Source organism: Dermacentor variabilis, chromosome 3 (genome assembly GCF_050947875.1).
Source record: "Dermacentor variabilis isolate Ectoservices chromosome 3, ASM5094787v1, whole genome shotgun sequence".
NCBI lineage: Eukaryota > Metazoa > Arthropoda > Arachnida > Ixodida > Ixodidae > Dermacentor > Dermacentor variabilis.
Genome location: NC_134570.1, coordinates 103,909,771 through 103,927,470, shown reverse-complemented (window position 1 = coordinate 103,927,470; position 17,700 = coordinate 103,909,771). Strand labels below are relative to the sequence as shown.

Genomic DNA, 17,700 nt, shown 5'->3' with positions numbered 1-17,700 from the left:
ATACATACATACATACATACATACATACATACATACATACGTACATACATACATACATACATACATACATACATACATACATACATACATACATACATACATACATACATACATACATACATACATACGTACATACGTACATACGTACATACATACATACATACATACATACATACATACATACATACGTACATACGTACATACGTACATACGTACATACATACATACATACATACATACATACATACATACATACATACATACATACACGACGAACTGAAGGAGGGCTGGGTCGGGTGACCTCTGGGAGGGGAGTTACAACCGCGTAATGCACCGCAAGCAACCCTCGTCGATTGTCCTCGATATAAACCATCTCACCATCTCAATGCCGAACTAGTACCAAGTGCCGCCGATTTCAAGAAGCAGAAGTGCTATGTAGTTGAAGTAGTAGTTCTAATAGTAGTAGTAGAAGTAGTAAGCTTTTGGCTAGTGATTAGCATTATAGTGAGCAAGAGGAGGTTCATCTCGCAGCCAACGAAGCACCTCCTACAGCAATTGGTTTCGTCACTTGCTGGGCTGCTACCCTTAAGTTTAATTCTTCTCCCTTCGTCTGAACAATTTATAATAAAGTAGCACTCATTTGGGTAAGTTCCAATAGTGAATCCACCACAGGCAACGCGTTGTCTTGTTTGAATTTATTGTAGTTGGTATTCCAGTGCGATGCTGACACTCATTGACCAAGCACAATGCTGCTCCAGTTTCCTGGCCTCGCGAGCACCGCTTTATTCAATACTGCATGGCCGAGCGCCAGTCCTTGGTTTGCGCCGAGAAATGTCCTTGCCCTCTCCACCACTGTTCTCTGTCTTCACGTCGATGCCTGCCAGTTTTTCTTGATGTTCCTGCCTCCGGGTGCCCCCCTTTCCTATCAACCTGCCGAAAAGCAACTTGTCGAAGGCTCCGGTTGGTGCCTCGCACGCGATGAAAGTCATGTATGACAGCAGGAAGCACCACACGAGCACGGCAAAGGTGAGTGTGAGCTGCAAAAGAAATTGTGTGGTTTTGTCCTTTAAAAAAGTGCGCGTTAGCTCACTCAAAAGGCATTGCTTAAACAGTTCAGACAGTCTATACGGGCAACAAGGGTGAAGGGAACTATAGTAGACAATGATAATTCAGGCTGTATAGGTAAACCAGCTGAAATCCCCCAGCAGACTTCTCTCGGTTGCAGTATGAAAGTGAAAACGAACGCCGCCCTGCCTCGTCTTTTCTTAATTTCTCTCTTGCACAACTGTTATTCAATGACGTCTCTGCCGTAAAGCTAAAAGTTTATCGGGTATCGAAATATCACTCAATTCCAAGTTATTCTCATTGGGCGCCGCGCACGGATTTGAACTGACGCAAAGGGAAGAAAAAATCGAATTTCATGATTTGCCAAGACAAGCCAAACGTTGGGGCTCTTAGAAAGGATTTACTATAGTCTCTATATGGAAAGCCTTATGAGAGACTATGGGTTCATGGCTTTCCATCGTTTGTCGACTTTGTCTGCTACTGACTTTTCGCAGACCACTCGTCCAGATATTTAATGACCAAACTAGCCGAAAAACATACTTTTTAACAGGTTTAGTCATTATAGAACGTTTACCTTTCCATTGTAAAACAACAAGCTCATACGGGGTGTCCCACGTAACTTTAGCCGAACTTTAAAAATATGCAGGTGCCTCGTAGCTGGACAGAACCAAGGTAGCGTTGTTTGCCCTCGTCTGAGATATCAGATTATTTTTATTCCGCATAATTATAAAATTAGTCCTAATTAGTAAACAATTTCTCAAATATTATAGTTAGATGAAAAGTGTCAATCAGAAAATTGTAGAGCAGCCAAAAAAACTCCCTATACAGCTTTCTGCTGCTCAATACGTGCTACATAAATGTGTTTTTCCAGCGCATAAAAGCAGCCCGTGAATAGACTCGAAATGCTTCGAGCGGCCAGTCAGGCGGCAGATTTGCGCGCAGTAGCAGGCTTTTTTCATGCTCTGAAAAACACTTGTATGTAGCACGTATTAATCAATAGAAAGCTCTATCGGGAGTTTATCGTGTTTCTCTACAATTTTCTAATTTATCTTTTCACCTACTTATAATAATTGAGAAGTTTGTTAAGTAATTGATTTTTTATTTATTTATTTATTTATTTATTTATTTATTTATATATACTGCGATCTGAAATCAGATCATAGCAAGGTGGGTATACATAGAAATATACAAGCATGTAAACACACACAAAATTCATCACATATGCAGGCATTTTCAGACATTGGTGAAGAATACATAACATACAAGAAAAAACATACAAGCAGATAACGCACACGAATTCATAACATTTGCAAGCATTTTTCAAACATTGATAAGGAATTCTGTGTAACAATATCAGAATTAAGATTATTCCAGTCTGTTATTGTCCTAGGAAAAAAAAGAATATTTGAAACAGTTATTCCGTGCGTTGATGGGGGTTATTGATAAAGCATGCCTTCGTCTCGTGTTATAACCTGATGAGTAAGTAAAGAACTTGGAAGTGTTAACCTTATAATGGCCGTTTACAAGTTGAAAGAGGAACTTTAATCGACCGATACGGTTGCGCACAGTCACCGGGGGTAATCCAGTGCGTCTTACGAGCTCACCAACAGACGCGCGGCCGTATGAATTAAAAACAAACCTAACTACCTTATGCTGTACACGTTCCAGTTTTTTAATATTGGTTAAGGTGAATGGGTCCCAAATAATTACGGCATATTCCAACAATGGACGAATGTAGGAATTGTACGCCAGTAAACGAACATCAGACGTAGATGATTTCAGTGAGCGCCTCAAGAAAAAAAGCTCATTGGTTATCCATAGGCCCAAATATTTGCACTCTCTTACCTCTGATAGAGATACGTTGTCAACATTATATGCAAATTGAAGAGGTTCTTTCTTATGTGTGATTCTCATACAAACAGTTTTTTTTTTCAAAATTAATAGACATTTGCAATTGTTCGCACCAAGCAGTGACCTCTGCCAGGTCAAAATTTAGACGCACCTGATCATCAACAGAAGATATCTTTTCATACAAAATAGAGTCATCTGCGTAAAGTTTCACGGAAACTGAAAGTTCTGCGACTATGTCATTTATAAATAATAGAAATAAAAGTGGTCCCAAAACGGATTCTTTGAGGACTTCAGACGCAACCTCTGTAATGTTAGAAGTATTATTTAAGGTGATGAATGGGGGGGGGGGGGGAGGGGTCGGTTAGTAAGATAGGCTCTGATCCATGTAAGTATCTGTTCATTCTTATATAATACCGTAATTTATGGAATAAGGACTAATGATGTAATCAGGCGTAATGAAAAAAAGATCCAAGCGACGCAAAACGACATTACGTTTGTTCTGTCTAGCTACGTGGCATCTGCGTATTTTTAAAGCTTGGCTGAAGTTACGTCCTCTGGATAGATAGATAGATAGATAGATAGATAGATAGATAGATAGATAGATAGATAGATAGATAGATAGATAGATAGATAGATAGATAGATAGATAGATAGATAGATAGATAGATAGATAGATAGATAGATAGATAGATAGATAGATAGATAGATAGATAGATAGATAGATAGATAGATAGATAGATAGATAGATAGATAGATAGATAGATAGATAGATAGATAGATAGATAGATAGATAGATAGATAGATAGATAGATAGATAGATAGATTCAAAATTGAAGTGAACATCATATACATATTCAGTCCACATGAGAAGTGTGGATTGTGTGCGTGACTGGGCAGCGTCGGCAGAGGAGTGCACTGGTCCAGTAAAACAACATAAAGAATAAGAACATAACGCTTATGCAACGAATAAATAAACCCCAGAACAATGCTTACACAATTACTAAAACGGGCAAGAAATGTGCGTGAACGCAGAGAATAACGGACGGACGGAAAAAACTTTAATGGAAAAAGGACCTGCGAGGTTGCCAGCCCGGGCTCAGGCCACCCGGGCATTGTGTGCGGTGAGGCATAGCCTTTCCACCGCTGCCCGGGCCCGCTGGATAGCCCATAATTGGTCGTCTAGTTCTGAGCTAGTCAGAGCGCTTAGCCATCGCTCCTCGAGAAGGTCCGGTTCTATCTTGTCCTCTACGTATACTGAACTGATCTGTGTGCACTTCCACAAGATGTGTGCCATGTCTGCGTGTTCATGTTTGCAGAGCTTGCAGCTTGCGTCTGGATATTGTGTTGAATTTATTCTGTTTAAGTGTACTGGGTTTCGGAACGTTCTGGTTTGCAATCTTCTCCAATCTGTTTCTTGAGACCTGTCGAGTTGTTTGTGGGGTTGTGGGTATGCTTCTCTTTGTTTCGTGTAGTGTGTCAGTATGTCGTGGTACGTGACCAGTCTGTCCCTGTCGTCTTTAATCGCTTCTTCGTCGTCGTCGCCTCCTCCGTCTTCTCCATCGCCTCCACCGCAATCCTTCCCCCTTCCCCGGGGGTTGCGGGGTGTTGGGCCGTCACTGTCCGTGCCGCGGTGGGTTAGTTTTCGCGCGACTCGGTGGGCCTTCTCGTTGAGGTTGGGAGGGGCATTCATGGTAACTTCTCCCATATGTGCCGGGATCCATTTGAGGTATTTGGGTGTAATTGTGCCGTTCTTAAGGTCTTCTGCTCTGTGGTTCAGGATTTTGGCCGCCTCGGTGGAGACCCAGCCCTTTGTGAAATTCCTAATAGCCGTCTTGGAGTCGCTGATTATTGTTCTGTATTGTTGCCGACCGCTGATTATAGCCAATGCGATTGCCGTTTCTTCCGCTGCCTCCGACGATCTAGTCCTTACGGAGCCCGCAGTCACGGTCTTTCCTTTCGTGCATACGACCTCCATTGCGAAGAGGGAGTTACCTTTGTCAGCGCCGACACCACCATTGTCGTCCCTGTGTCGGCGGTACCGCGCGGCGTCTACGAAGAGCACCCCCTCCCGCGCACCGTGGTTTCTGAGAATCGTTTTCGTGCGGCGTTTTCTTCTCTCGACATTGTGCACGGGGTGCATGTTCTTCGGGATATTTTCCGTGTTGATTGCGGCTCGGACGTCTGGGTGAATCTGCATCTTGGGGCCGTTCATTCCGTGGTAGTTTATGCCGATCTTTTCCATGATTTCTCTGCCCGCCTTGGTACCGGAGAGTCTTTCGAGTTGCGCTATTCTCTGTGCTTCTGCGATCTCCTCCAGCGTGTTATGCACTCCGAGTTGTAGTAACCTTTCGTTTCTTGTGTATTGGGGGAGACCCAGTGCTGTTCTGTATGCTTTTCTAATGAGCGCATCGATCCTGTCTTTCTCGGCCTTGTTCCAGTGGACGAATGCCGCCACGTACGCGACGTGGCTGATCGCGAAGGCCTGAACGAGCCGCACAACGTTTCTTTCTTTAATGCCCCTCCTGTTGTTGGAGACTCTCTGTATTAGCCGAATAGCCGCCGTGACTTTCTTTTCCAGGCGTGTTATAGTTTCCGTGTTTGTTCCCCTGGCTTCGATCCAGAGACCCAGAACTCTAATCTTTTGGACCATGGGTATCTCCGTGCCTTTCCTCGTGGTTAATCTGATTCCCCTTTTGTGTAGTTCCGCTATGTCCCTGGACGGTTTGCCGAACCTCCTGGGGCGGTAGAGCAGCAGTTCCGATTTTTCCGGCGAGCATTCAAGTCCGGTGCCCTCTAGATGATTTTCGATTGCCTCCACCGCCCCTTGAAGTCTGTTCGCCATATCGCCCTCGCTTGCGTCTTTCGCGGTCCAAATCGTAATGTCGTCTGCATAAACGGTGTGATTAATGCCTTCTATTCCGTCCAGTTTTTCCGATAGTCCGATCATGACGAGGTTGACGAGCATCGGTGACACGACGGACCCTTGCGGCGTGCCAGCGCTGCCCATGTCCACCTGGATACTCTCCTCCTCGTCCAGTCTGATTCTGGCTGTTCTTCCCGTAAGGAAATTTCGGATAAAATTATACGTTCGTTCGCCCAGGCCGAGTTGCACGATTCTGTCGAGTATGGCCGTGTGCTTGACCCTGTCGAAGGCCTTCTTTAGATCAAGTCCAAGTATTGCCCTCAAACCCCGCCCCGTGGTATCTATGACTTGCTCCTTTAGTTGTATCATGGCGTCTTGTGTAGAGAGCCCTCTTCTAAAGCCAATCGTGTTGCTGTGGTACAGGTCGTTTGACTCCAGGTAGCCGTTAACTCTACTCAGGCAAGCGTGCTCCATCACTTTACCAACGCAGGAAGTGAGAGAGATCGGCCGCATGTTGTGTATTTCTAAAGGTTTACCTGGCTTCGGTATGAGGATCACGTCGGACCTCTTCCATTCGTCGGGTATCTCGCCATTCCGCCAGCACTCGTTGATGTAGTCTGTCAAGCGGCTCGTTCCCTGGTCGTCCAGGTTCCGGAGCATCTTGTTGGTCACTTTGTCGGGGCCCGGAGCCGACTTGGTCTTGATGGTCTGCAGGACGGCCTTGATTTCTTGCTGGGAGAAATCTCTGTCGAGGTCTTCGTTGGCAGAGCTCGAGTAGTTCCGGTGTTCAACGGCTGGAGGTCTCTCAAGGTAGAGCTTGACGATTTCATCACCCATTTCACGGATGTTTCCTTTGCAACATCAACACGGGCAGGACCTGGAAGATCCTCAAGCAGAGAATAAGAGCAAGAACCGGCTCGACTGACAATAAAAGAATGTGTTTAGTAATCTGTGGATTGCACCCAAGCTCTCAACAACGTTTCCCAGGTACATGGGGGTGGATGGGCAAGCATAGTGTGTAGTTTATTAAAATAAATGGGAATATAAAAAGTGTGAGTCCGTCGGCCATAGTTTGTAAAAATTCGGGGAACAACATAATGCTCTATTTTTCATAAAGGGTGGGCTTTGACGTTATGAACTTTGAAAGAAGTAGAAATGTAGTTTCTTTCAACGATATCAAGGATGTATTGTTTGCCAACATCACGCATACTGAAATGGCTCGTACTAGTCGCATGATTTTGACCGCGGTACTGCATACCGTAAGGTAAATGTGCTGCCGTTTTATGAAATATAGTGCTCAAGGTTTTTTTATTTGGAGAAGCTTGACCATAAACACACCCATATCAAATAACCGATTCACCGAGACCTTTGTAACCCATGCATTTTACAGACACATCACATACAGATCGCAATGCATAAAGGGAGGCACAGACATGTCTTAGACGCTTTGCCACATATTCAATGTGTGCGCCGCAAACAAAACATGGCTTTCCGTTATAAACTTTATATGCCTTCTATAACCGCAAGCTGTTGGGAAGACAACACTTCACCTGAAATGTGTTTAAGTTCCACCACGATTTTGGCAAACGGTGTCGCAACGACCAACATGTTTCGAGTTGCTTTCTCGAACCCTGAATCGCGGTGACTGACGACATGTTATCAAATCACTTCTTTTTTGCGACAGCCTTGGACAGTATGACCTGATGGTGCTCGCGTTGCTTGTGTCTTTATTGGCGTTGATTCTTACCATTCATCTTTTCATTTTTGATTCAGTCAGCCCAAATTTCACGGAGTCAGAGCTACAGATGGTAAAGCTCACGTCTTCGGTTTCATTTTGTCTCCAATCTTACTGGGCGATCGTGCGCAGTCTGCGTCACTGGAAACGTGCACTGGTAGAGAAGTTATACCTAAAGAGTGGTAAATGAATTGCTAAATTCACGTGGCTATTTCGTTTGAAGTGCAGTTCTGGTTATGGATAGCCACGCTGCCACTGTTTACAGTGACAATGGCTATAACGAGACGCTGAGGATTTTAGTACTCTTGTCGCCTGCTTCATCTGGTACGCTCAATAAGAAGAGCCAACCACTAACATTATCCTGCACGAAATCGATGAGCTGTCCCGGAGCCTGGCAACTGAGCCTGTGTTCGCCTTTCAACAGCCTCCCTGCTAAAATTTGAGGCCTGCCTATAGCTCAACACTGTATGATTTCAAACAAATAAGCTTCCAAGTATTGGTAACTTTTGTGTGGAACTGCACACACGAAACAATAATTGAATAATATTTTAGTGAAAAAATGCCAACAACACGCGTGCACTCCGGTCAGCAATGGGGTAAATCAGAGTACAATCTGTGGCATGGAACTTACCAGATTAAATACTGACCAGTAGATTCGTTCTCTTGATGATCCCACCAACACTTCAAGGAATGGCATGTGGATCAAGTACACACAATACGAAAGCCTGCTCAACGGAACGAACGCGTTCCAGGACAAGAACTTGCTCAGAGTACCTAAAGAGAAGCAGGGTTTATTAAAGTTCAGGTTATGTGTATGAACTTCAGAAAGAAAGACGACCTTCGGCAAGCTGCATTAGGTACCCTTAAAGGGACTGACAACTGGCCAGAATGTGTTATGGTACGTTGATGGAAATTAAATAACCATAATTTATATTGATATAGCCCAGCACGCTTTTCACGATTTAAGCAAGAATTATAATTTTAAATTGGCAAATAAAGTTTCAAGTACCACTAAGCGGTCAGACCTGGCGATCAAATCATAGTACTTCAGATGTATTCTATGAGATTACTGGACGTAAGTGGACTCTTATTAAGTACATCATAATTATTGCTTAAAACTGCAGTTGGTATATTGTTAGACACTGGCGCATTATTCTATCAAAAACGCACACGTGGTTACGGCAACATTCTGAACTCCAAATCACGTGTAGCGGCGTCGTTGGGTTTTCGATCCGATTGGTTTCGTTTTGACTGGTTAAATACCAACGCAGTTGGACAGGAAACCGCGAAAACACGAAACTATTATCGCAGAACTCATTTAACAATTTGGAAAACATGAATCGCAGGAACATCGAGTTGAGAAACAAAATCACACTTTTTTTACAGCACGGCCACGCACGTCATCTGCCTCCCACTAATTCCGGCGTATAATGGCCATCGCGCTCACCTACAATCGTTTTCAGCCTGCTTCCAGTGAACGACTTAATCATCACTGCGGATCCGAAAATTCTGATTAAAAAAAGCTGTTGGCAAATGAAGCAGTTCACTGACCAAAGTCAAAGTAAACATATAATGACGTTTTCGGATCCGTACGCATCCCGAAACGTCATTCCGAAACGGATCTCGAAGCATCATTTTATTTTATTTTTAACTTGACCTTGGTCAGTGACCTGCTTCATTTTCTAAAGATGCTTTTACCTGACCAGACGGTATTCCGTCGAACTCTTGACTAAAAAATGTTCCACGGCATTTTCTGCGTTAGCACTTCTTGATTAGACACTCTGACCGGTAAGCTTTCCGTTGCACTAAAGAAAGGGGTACCATGCAAATGGGTTGTCAGTCCCTTTAACCGTCTTCCGTCAGCATTAGCTTCCAACACGAAAGCAACCTCACCAGCTCGACCCGTAGCACATGCCAGTGTGATCCAAGAGAGGCAGAACGACCAGAGTATTCTGTCGAAGAATGCCACAAGCAGCTCTACGCCATGCGACGTGGGCTTCTTGCTTAAGTACCAGGGAAACTTCACGAACACACAGAAGAGGCCGCAACTGATCGATGCGCACCAGCCTGCCAGCTGAAATATCTGCAACGTGTAAGAAAAAAAGTCAGTGGCGATTTAGCAGAAAATGCGAGAGAAATGCATCGACATTACGTCGCACTTGTTTGATGTCCTTGATTCATGATTTAAATCACGTCACAAACATTGCAAAATGTTGTTGCGCGAATACACGCAAGATTGCCGCACCACTGGCCACTCGGGGCACTTTGCATGCATTCGGGTACTTCTATCACGCTCGGAAAAACACGTTTATGCACTACGTATTGAGCAACGAAAAGCTGTACCGGGAGTTTTTCATGTTGCTGAACAATTTTCGCATTGACACTTTTAATCGAAATATAACATTTCAGAAGTCCGATACTTCATTAAGAAAGTAAATAAGAATTATTATGTAATTAGGTGGTATGCAAAAAATAATCTCGGTATCTACAAGCGACGGCAAACATTAACTTGGTTTTGTCCAGCTACATGGCTTTTGCATATATTTAAATCTTGGGACATCATTGCGTGGACATTGTGTACACACACACACGTATATATATATATATATATATATATATATATATATATATATATATATATATATATATATATATATATATATATATATAGTCATATCATGAGCAGCCAACAAACACTGACACCAAGGACAACATAGGGGAAATTACTTGTGCTTTCCATTGCACTAAACTTGTACTTTTACGGAAATTACTTGTACTTTTACAGCACAAGTAATTTCTCTTATGTTGTCCTTGGTGTTAGTGTTTGTTGGCTTCTCATGATATGACTAATCAAAATCGGGCCCCTCGGTTAACCCCCTTTGTTCTTGTTCTGTTTTTATATATATATATATTTATATATATATGTATATATATATATATATATATATATATATATATATATATATATATATATAAACTCTGATACTCTCTCTACCTCTACCACATCACCGGCTTCCTATACTTCACACACATACATATACTTTTTCCACGTGAACGTTGCCAATTCTAAAGCAATAATAGAGTTTCGGCGGCACTTAGGTAGTTTCTAAAGGAATTGCCCGAATAGACACATCGCAATATTTGCTGGATATTCTGGAGGGGCGAAATTTTTCTGCGAAAATTCTTCTTCGCATAAATGCGTTTTACCTGTGAAGATATAGAAATCTGACAAAGTAGACGAAGTGACACCTGCCCCAGTGGCCCATTAATCATTTTGTGGGACTAGCACCGAATGTTCGCTTACCCAGTGGCACATGTTCATGTGCGCCCATTTAGTACCACACATTTGTTTATTCGGGCACAACCTGGGGCGTTATAACCTATTCCAAACTTTTCTGTTCCCATTCAACAATCAGCTTTCCATGACTTGTCAAAAATATTCGAGCAACCACCTACTGCGCCTGTCTGTCAGACGACGTCATGAAAACCGCGAAAACGCCCCATCTGATATGATATCTGAGCACTGATTATGCATAAATAGACGGAGAAATAGTAATTTCTGATTTGACGCCTCTTTCAGCATTACCTAAAAGGCGTTGTTTGACCAACTGCTATTAGTGAAACGTTACCGGGCTGCGCCCAATTTAGCTGTCGGTCACGCGATATCACAAAACCGCAAAAATTCACCACGTCCACGTGACGTGTACGCATTAAAGGAACATTAGGCGGAACAATACTGCAAGTTTTTTTGAATAGCCAGAGACTGCCTCGTGCCGAAAGTAATAGAAGATGGCTGCCTGCCAATCGTTGTGGCACTGGCTACTCGGGGCTGTCGGGAAGCATGCATTTGTTTGCGTGTAATAAAACATTTCGCATGGTAGTATAACCTTACGGCACGCTTTCGGCAAGTATACGAAATCACTGTGCCAATGGATGACGACGAAGTGTTCTTTGATAAAGTGCTGTTCTTTCTAGCTCCTGTTTATTTCTGTGAAAGCCTAAGTTTCATCCGCTGGTCCTCGCTTCCTCCTCGGTCGTGATGAAAGTGGACGACCCAGCACATCTGCTGGAGGCGGCAGCGGCCGCCTCTAGGTAGCAGATTGGTCAGCAGAACGACAGTGACAGCGAGGACACCCACGTTTACTCTCTCAGCAGTGAGGACACTTCCGATGACGACTTCCAGCTTGTGCAGAGCCGCAAAGCCAAGAGAAGGAAGATCGGGACGTCCTCATCGTCAAGCACGAAAACAATAAGACACACGCCGATGCCGGACGTCAATACCATCATATTTGTGCCCCTGCTTCCCACCGTCAAAATGAAACTACTTAACAGGCATTCTGTGTCGATGCCACTGGAAGCCCTGGTGCCAAATGAAATATCAGGAATTCGAGTGAACACCCGAAAAAATCTACTGGCGGTTCATGTCCAGCATGCGGCTGCTATGACCACTCTACGCAGCGTAACGGACCTCGATGGCATTCATGTGTGTTCGTACATCCCTCTGGGATCTGACGTAGTCACCGGCGTTATCTGCGACGTAGACGTCGCCATCCTTAACAACGAACTACCGATTCTTATCAAGCCAGCCAATGATGAAGTCATTGTTGATGTTAAGCAGCTAGGCAGTTTACGTTGCGTGAAGATAGCATTCAAGGATAAATGTATGCACTCGCATGTTTAGGTAGGACACTTCAGACATGCAGTGCGGCCTTTCATTCCAAAACCTCTTCAGAGCCGCAAATGCATGAAACTGGGACACGTGAGCAGCGTCTGCGAAAATCAGGCAGCATGCCCGCACTGCGGCGAGCCCCACGCTGCAGATAAATGTGGCGCGACTGTAATGAAGTGTTAAAACTGCGCAGGGTCACATGAAGCTTCATCGAAGAAATGCCCACATATTGAGAAGGAAATGGCCATTTTGAAAGAGATGGCGGGAGATCATTCATCTCATGGCGAAGCTACCAATAAAATCAGGAAGCGATGTTCACGTCGCCAGCGCTCCTCAAGGAAGGCTGTTGCCTCTGCGACGCACATGCCACTTCTTACAACACCATCTGCTCCTCTACCGCCAAGGCCACACACTGTGGAAAGGACCGCGAAGAGCTAGTCTACTGAGAAGACCACATCTGCCGAATCCTGGCCGGCTCTACGGAAACGACAGCCTTCACCAACAGCAAACAGCATCACAGCAAACTTTTGCTGTGATGCTGTTTCGATGTCGGCGATTTGTGCGACCAAGACAGGCAGGTGGCTGATATGCTGCAATCGTTAATTAATATAATGGACATTATACTGAAGAAGCTGCAAACACCAGCAGCTGGAAGTGCTCTGCAAATACTGGATGCACTAAATCCAGTGCTTGCTAGCATCGTTTAAGCATCATGGCTCGAGCAATAGTCCCCTTGCGCACTGAAGCTAAACGTGCGTCGATCTTTCAGTGGAGTGCCAGGGGTCAAAGGACCGGTATAGCAGACTTTCGCCAATTTATTTTTGCAAATCGCTTCCCAATACTGGTCATTTACGAACTAAATACATCAAGTCTACTCAAACTGCATGGTTACGAATCTTTCATCTCGTCCACATGCGGTGCGTGCACGAAAGTAATCATCTACATCCACATGGACTTTACATATGTCGCTAACTCGGTAGAGCCTATATGTCCAATATGTCTGCCTGAGACCAATATGTCGGCCTGAGACCAATATGTCTGCCTGAGACCTGAGACCAATATGTCTGCCTGAATGTCCAAAAGAAGGAGCCGTCATTTACACTAATTGGAGCCTACATATTCCCAGCGGGTCACTTTGACGGCGAATGCCTTACAAAAATATTCCTAATGAACAATGGTCCCTAAGTTATCACAGGTGAGCTCAACGCGCATCACAAGCTATGCGGAAGCATTAAAATTGACTGCAAAGGCAGGAGTCTTGCCTCCTTTGCTGCCGACTATGATTTCTGCTGTGTGAATGACGGCAGCCCTACATTTTTGCGAGGCCCGAACTATAGTAGCTGCTTACTTAACTTTGGTGTCACGACGCTTTGCCTCGGGCGTCCAATGGTTTACGGACATAGATACACATAGAAGCGACCCCATTCCAACGTACATAAAGATTAGAGTTGAGCAACGCTCCTCTACTGTGTTGCGTACAGTTGAATGGTCAAAATTTAAGAAGGATATGGATGACACATGTTGGGAAGGCCTTTCACAGACTATCGAAGAAGCAATCGCAGAGGCATTGTGAACATCCATCTGCTCGCTCACAAGGTCAGCAAGGCGAACAGACTTGAACTTGGAACTAGAGAGGCTGCGTGCGGCACGCCGACAGGCGGAGAGGAGGTATCGGTGCAGAAGTCCGTCTTGGATCTGAGGGCTTCACGACTCATACAAAAGAAAGTTCAGCGTCGTACGGATAAATTGGAAGACAAGCGATGGAAAGCTTTCTGTCAGTCGCTTGATCCCGGAAAATCGCTCTTGCACACATGAATAACGGTTAGGGGTCTTCGTTCATCTCCGCGTCAAAGGGAGCCCTTTGCTGTTCTGGCCCTCTACCAACTCTGCTCGGAACTTCCACTGGCTGAAGAGTTCTGTGCATGGGTTGCTGGGTCCGTGGCCATCATTACTAGCGCAGCACTGAATGACATCTCTGAGGCACGTCTACCAGAAATGAACGTGCTATTTTCACTCGAAGCGCTCGATGCTGCGTTGTCGACCTGCAGACGTTCTTCGTCACCAGGACCTGATGGCATCACGTATACTGCCCTATGCCACCTTGGACATGACGCAGGTGATGAGCTGCTCAACTACTACAATTAGTCTTGACAGTACGGCGCCGTTCCTAAACAATTGAAATCGAACCGCTTGATCCCCATTCTCAAACCTGAAAAGTCTCCGCTTGAGCTCTCATCATATCGTCCTATTGCGCTTTCGAGCTGCGTCTGCAAAGTGATGGAAATAATGATTATTGCTCGCTTGGAATGGTACCTAGAACGATTCAACATCTATCCGGACGCCATGACGGGCTTTCGTCGAGGTCGCTCGTCCATCGACGACGTCATTGACGTCGTAACCTGGGCCCAAAATCAGAAAAGCCTGAAGCGCCTATCAGTGGCACTGTTTCTATATATAATAGGAGCATACGACAACATCGGCCATGAGGCCATACTGAACTCACTTGAGGCTATTGGAGTTGGTGGCCAGATGTATCAATGGATTCGGGGCTATTAGACTGAGAGGTGCTTTTTCTTACAGACCGAAGACCTCTTACAGACCGAAACTTCAGACCATTACATCTGCCGTGGTGTGCCGCAGGGTGGAGCTTTAGCCCTATTTTGTTCAACCTTTTCCTGGTAGGACTAGCAGAGTGCCTACCGCAGACAGTTCATATGTATCAATATACGCCGACGACATTTGCATCTGGGCCTATGCGGTGACTCGCCCTCAGGTAGCAGCCATACTTCAGCTGGCGGCAACCATTGAGGCCGTCTGATCTCCGACAACAAGGCCTCAGTGTGTCTACTGAAAAGCGTGCATTGGTTGGTTTAACGAGCAAACAAATGTCATTGTATCCTGTTCGAATCAAAGGTCAAGCTGTATCCTGTGTTAAGCCACATCGCTTTCAGGGTGTCATCATTGACCGCAACCTCTCGTGGAGCCCTCACTGCGTCTATCTGAAGAACAAGTTAGTTCCCATTGCTCAGGTCTTCAAGTTTCTCTGCGGGAAAAACTGGGGTACGTCAGTCCATTCTATGATGCAGCTGTACAGGGTACTCTTTCTCGGATTCCTACGTTACAGTCTTCCAGTGTTGTTAAATGTATGCAAGACGAAATTTCGCGCTTTGGAGAGCATACAAGGTCAAGCCCTACGCGCGTGCTTAGGGCTGCCTCGGTGCACCTCAATAGCAGCAACAATTGCCATCACTGGAGACCATATAATCCAGACACATGTAGCTGTTGACTCTCTAAGAGCGCACATTCGCCATCTGTCAAGATCCCCGACCATCATTAGGCCTCCCTACCAGCTGAGAGACCTCCAGCGACCTTTTCACGAGTGATTAGCGATCATCAAGAGTGCATACCGACATCTTTTACACCGGCGGCGAAGCCGTCATCTCCCCTGTGGTGCCTGCGACAGCATCAAGTGAATTTTGCTATTCCTGGAATTCCAAAAAAGTCCAACCATCCATCGCAAGCTCTGAAGCAACCTACGCTCCTATTACTGAACCAGACGTATCATGACCACATTCATATATATATACCCATGGTTCCACCTCACCTACCAGCTCAACTGCCACATTCGTCGTTCCAGCTAGGCAGGTTACAGTTAGATTCGAATTAAAACATATGACTACATCTACATCGGCAGAACTTGCAGCTCTCCATGCCGCTATGACATACACCACTGAAGAGCCAACACAGAAGTGGGTCGTATTTTGGGATTCTAAGGCAGCTCTTCACAGTATCAAGTATGTATTACATCACAGAACTTACGAGCAGATTATATCTGACACCAGGGAAGTGCACCACCATGCTCTGGTAAGAGGGCGCCACATTATATTTCAATGGATTCCTGCTCACTGTGGCATCGTCGGCAACACCCTAGCTGACAAGGCTGCCCGGTCTGCCCACGAAGATACCCAGACGCGTCCAACATCTTTGGTGAGGTTGGACGCTGCCAGGGAACTTCACCCTGAAGTTCCAATGCCTTCAATTGCCGATTATATAAACTGGACCCCACGCTACGGCTACAACTGCCATCTAGCCTTTTCTGCGGCGAAACAACCTTGCTGTGCCGCTTGTGGCTGGGAGTGGCGTTCACGAACGCATACTCCTATCGTTTGGGAGTGGCCGAGAGCCCGATGTGCGACTCCTGTGGGTGCGAGGAAACCATCGAGCCCCTATTGTGTACCTGCCCTCGCTACGATGTCAGACGCATCTCTCTGCGGGCAACTTTACACCGCCCGGACTCGAGACCGTTCTCCAAGTCAAAGATACTCGGACCGTGGCCACACCCGTCACTGGCTCGAAAAGCGATTCGTGCACTAGTGCAATTTTTGAAGTGCATCGGCTTAAGAGACCGTTTATAGTGTCCCTGTATATATGTCCCCCCCACATGCACTCAGTGCTTACTCTCTCCATTTTTCCTATTTCTAATCCCCTTTCCCCCACCCGCAGTGTAATGTAGCAAGCCGGATGCTCTTCTGGTTGACCTCCCTGCCCTTCCTATCCTTGTTTTCTCTCTCTCTCACTCTGCCAACTTTACCTTGCTGAGGACCCGTTTTAGCACCATATTTCCCCTTTCCGTTCCATGCCGCCACGATTTTCTACCAGATACCGCAAGCTAAGTAATGGGAAGCTGACCAATCGCAGGCGCCGGCACCACCCTCCTCATCCGGTTATCTAATTTCAGTGTGCTTGCTCGTCCCAATCAAAACTCTCTCCACTTGAGCGTGCTCCTCTTCTCCTCTCAGCCAACTAGATAATAAAAACGGGTGTATGTCGGCAATCCAATTCGCTTTGAAAGCAAGAGGAAGTCACATCTCATAAACGAGAAGCGCTTTTGATTGGTCTTTTCAAACAACGCTACGGGTTACCGCCCTATGCTTGCGTCGGTGGTTACGTAAATGTGACGTCAGGGGAGTAGAAATAAAAGCAGTTTGGAATAGTTTTAGGTCATAGGGCTCCTGATGTTGCATAGCTAGCCTCCCAATTTGTCTGCTCGGCCGTATACCAACTGGCACACATCAGTGGCACTGACCCGGTTGCCATGGTTTTCGTATACTCAACAAAACCAAAGTCAGCAGCCCTACCCAGCACACATAGGAGAAAAGGTGAAGAAATATTCGATTTAAAAGGGGCGTGCTAGTCTGGAGCTTGAATAGAAGTTTCGACAGAATCAATATCACGATTAGTGTCGACTGTAATCTGTGTCCGTTTAATCGACATAGCCCCATAACGTTTTGCCACCGTCGAAACTAGTTGTGAATGAGGCAAAAACTACAGCGGGATTCCTGATTCGCGCTTCTCTGAGAACACCCGGCGCCTTGTATAGCCACCACCGCGATGTCTGGGCGTGGCCCCTGAAATTTATAGCGGCGCTGGCACGCGCGAACGGTGAAAAACGCATCTTGCGACAGCCGGAGGCTCCTCTATCTCGCTCCTTTCCAGACACGCTGCGCCGTTTCATGG

The 17,700-nt window shown here is 45.5% G+C and overlaps 1 protein-coding gene across 1 annotated transcript in view; it reads right to left on the bottom strand.

The window, feature by feature from the left end:
* Positions 1-746: 746 nt before the first annotated feature.
* The window catches only part of LOC142574075 (nose resistant to fluoxetine protein 6-like), a 42,595-nt gene continuing 25,641 nt past the window's right edge, over positions 747-17,700 (bottom strand). The window contains exons 7-9 of the mRNA XM_075683245.1: positions 9,408-9,597; positions 8,146-8,288; positions 747-1,037 (exon numbers count right to left, since the gene is read on the bottom strand). Coding sequence (XP_075539360.1) covers positions 783-1,037; positions 8,146-8,288; positions 9,408-9,597 — 588 coding nt within the window. The 3' untranslated portion in view covers positions 747-782. The remainder of the gene's footprint in view (positions 1,038-8,145; positions 8,289-9,407; positions 9,598-17,700) is intronic.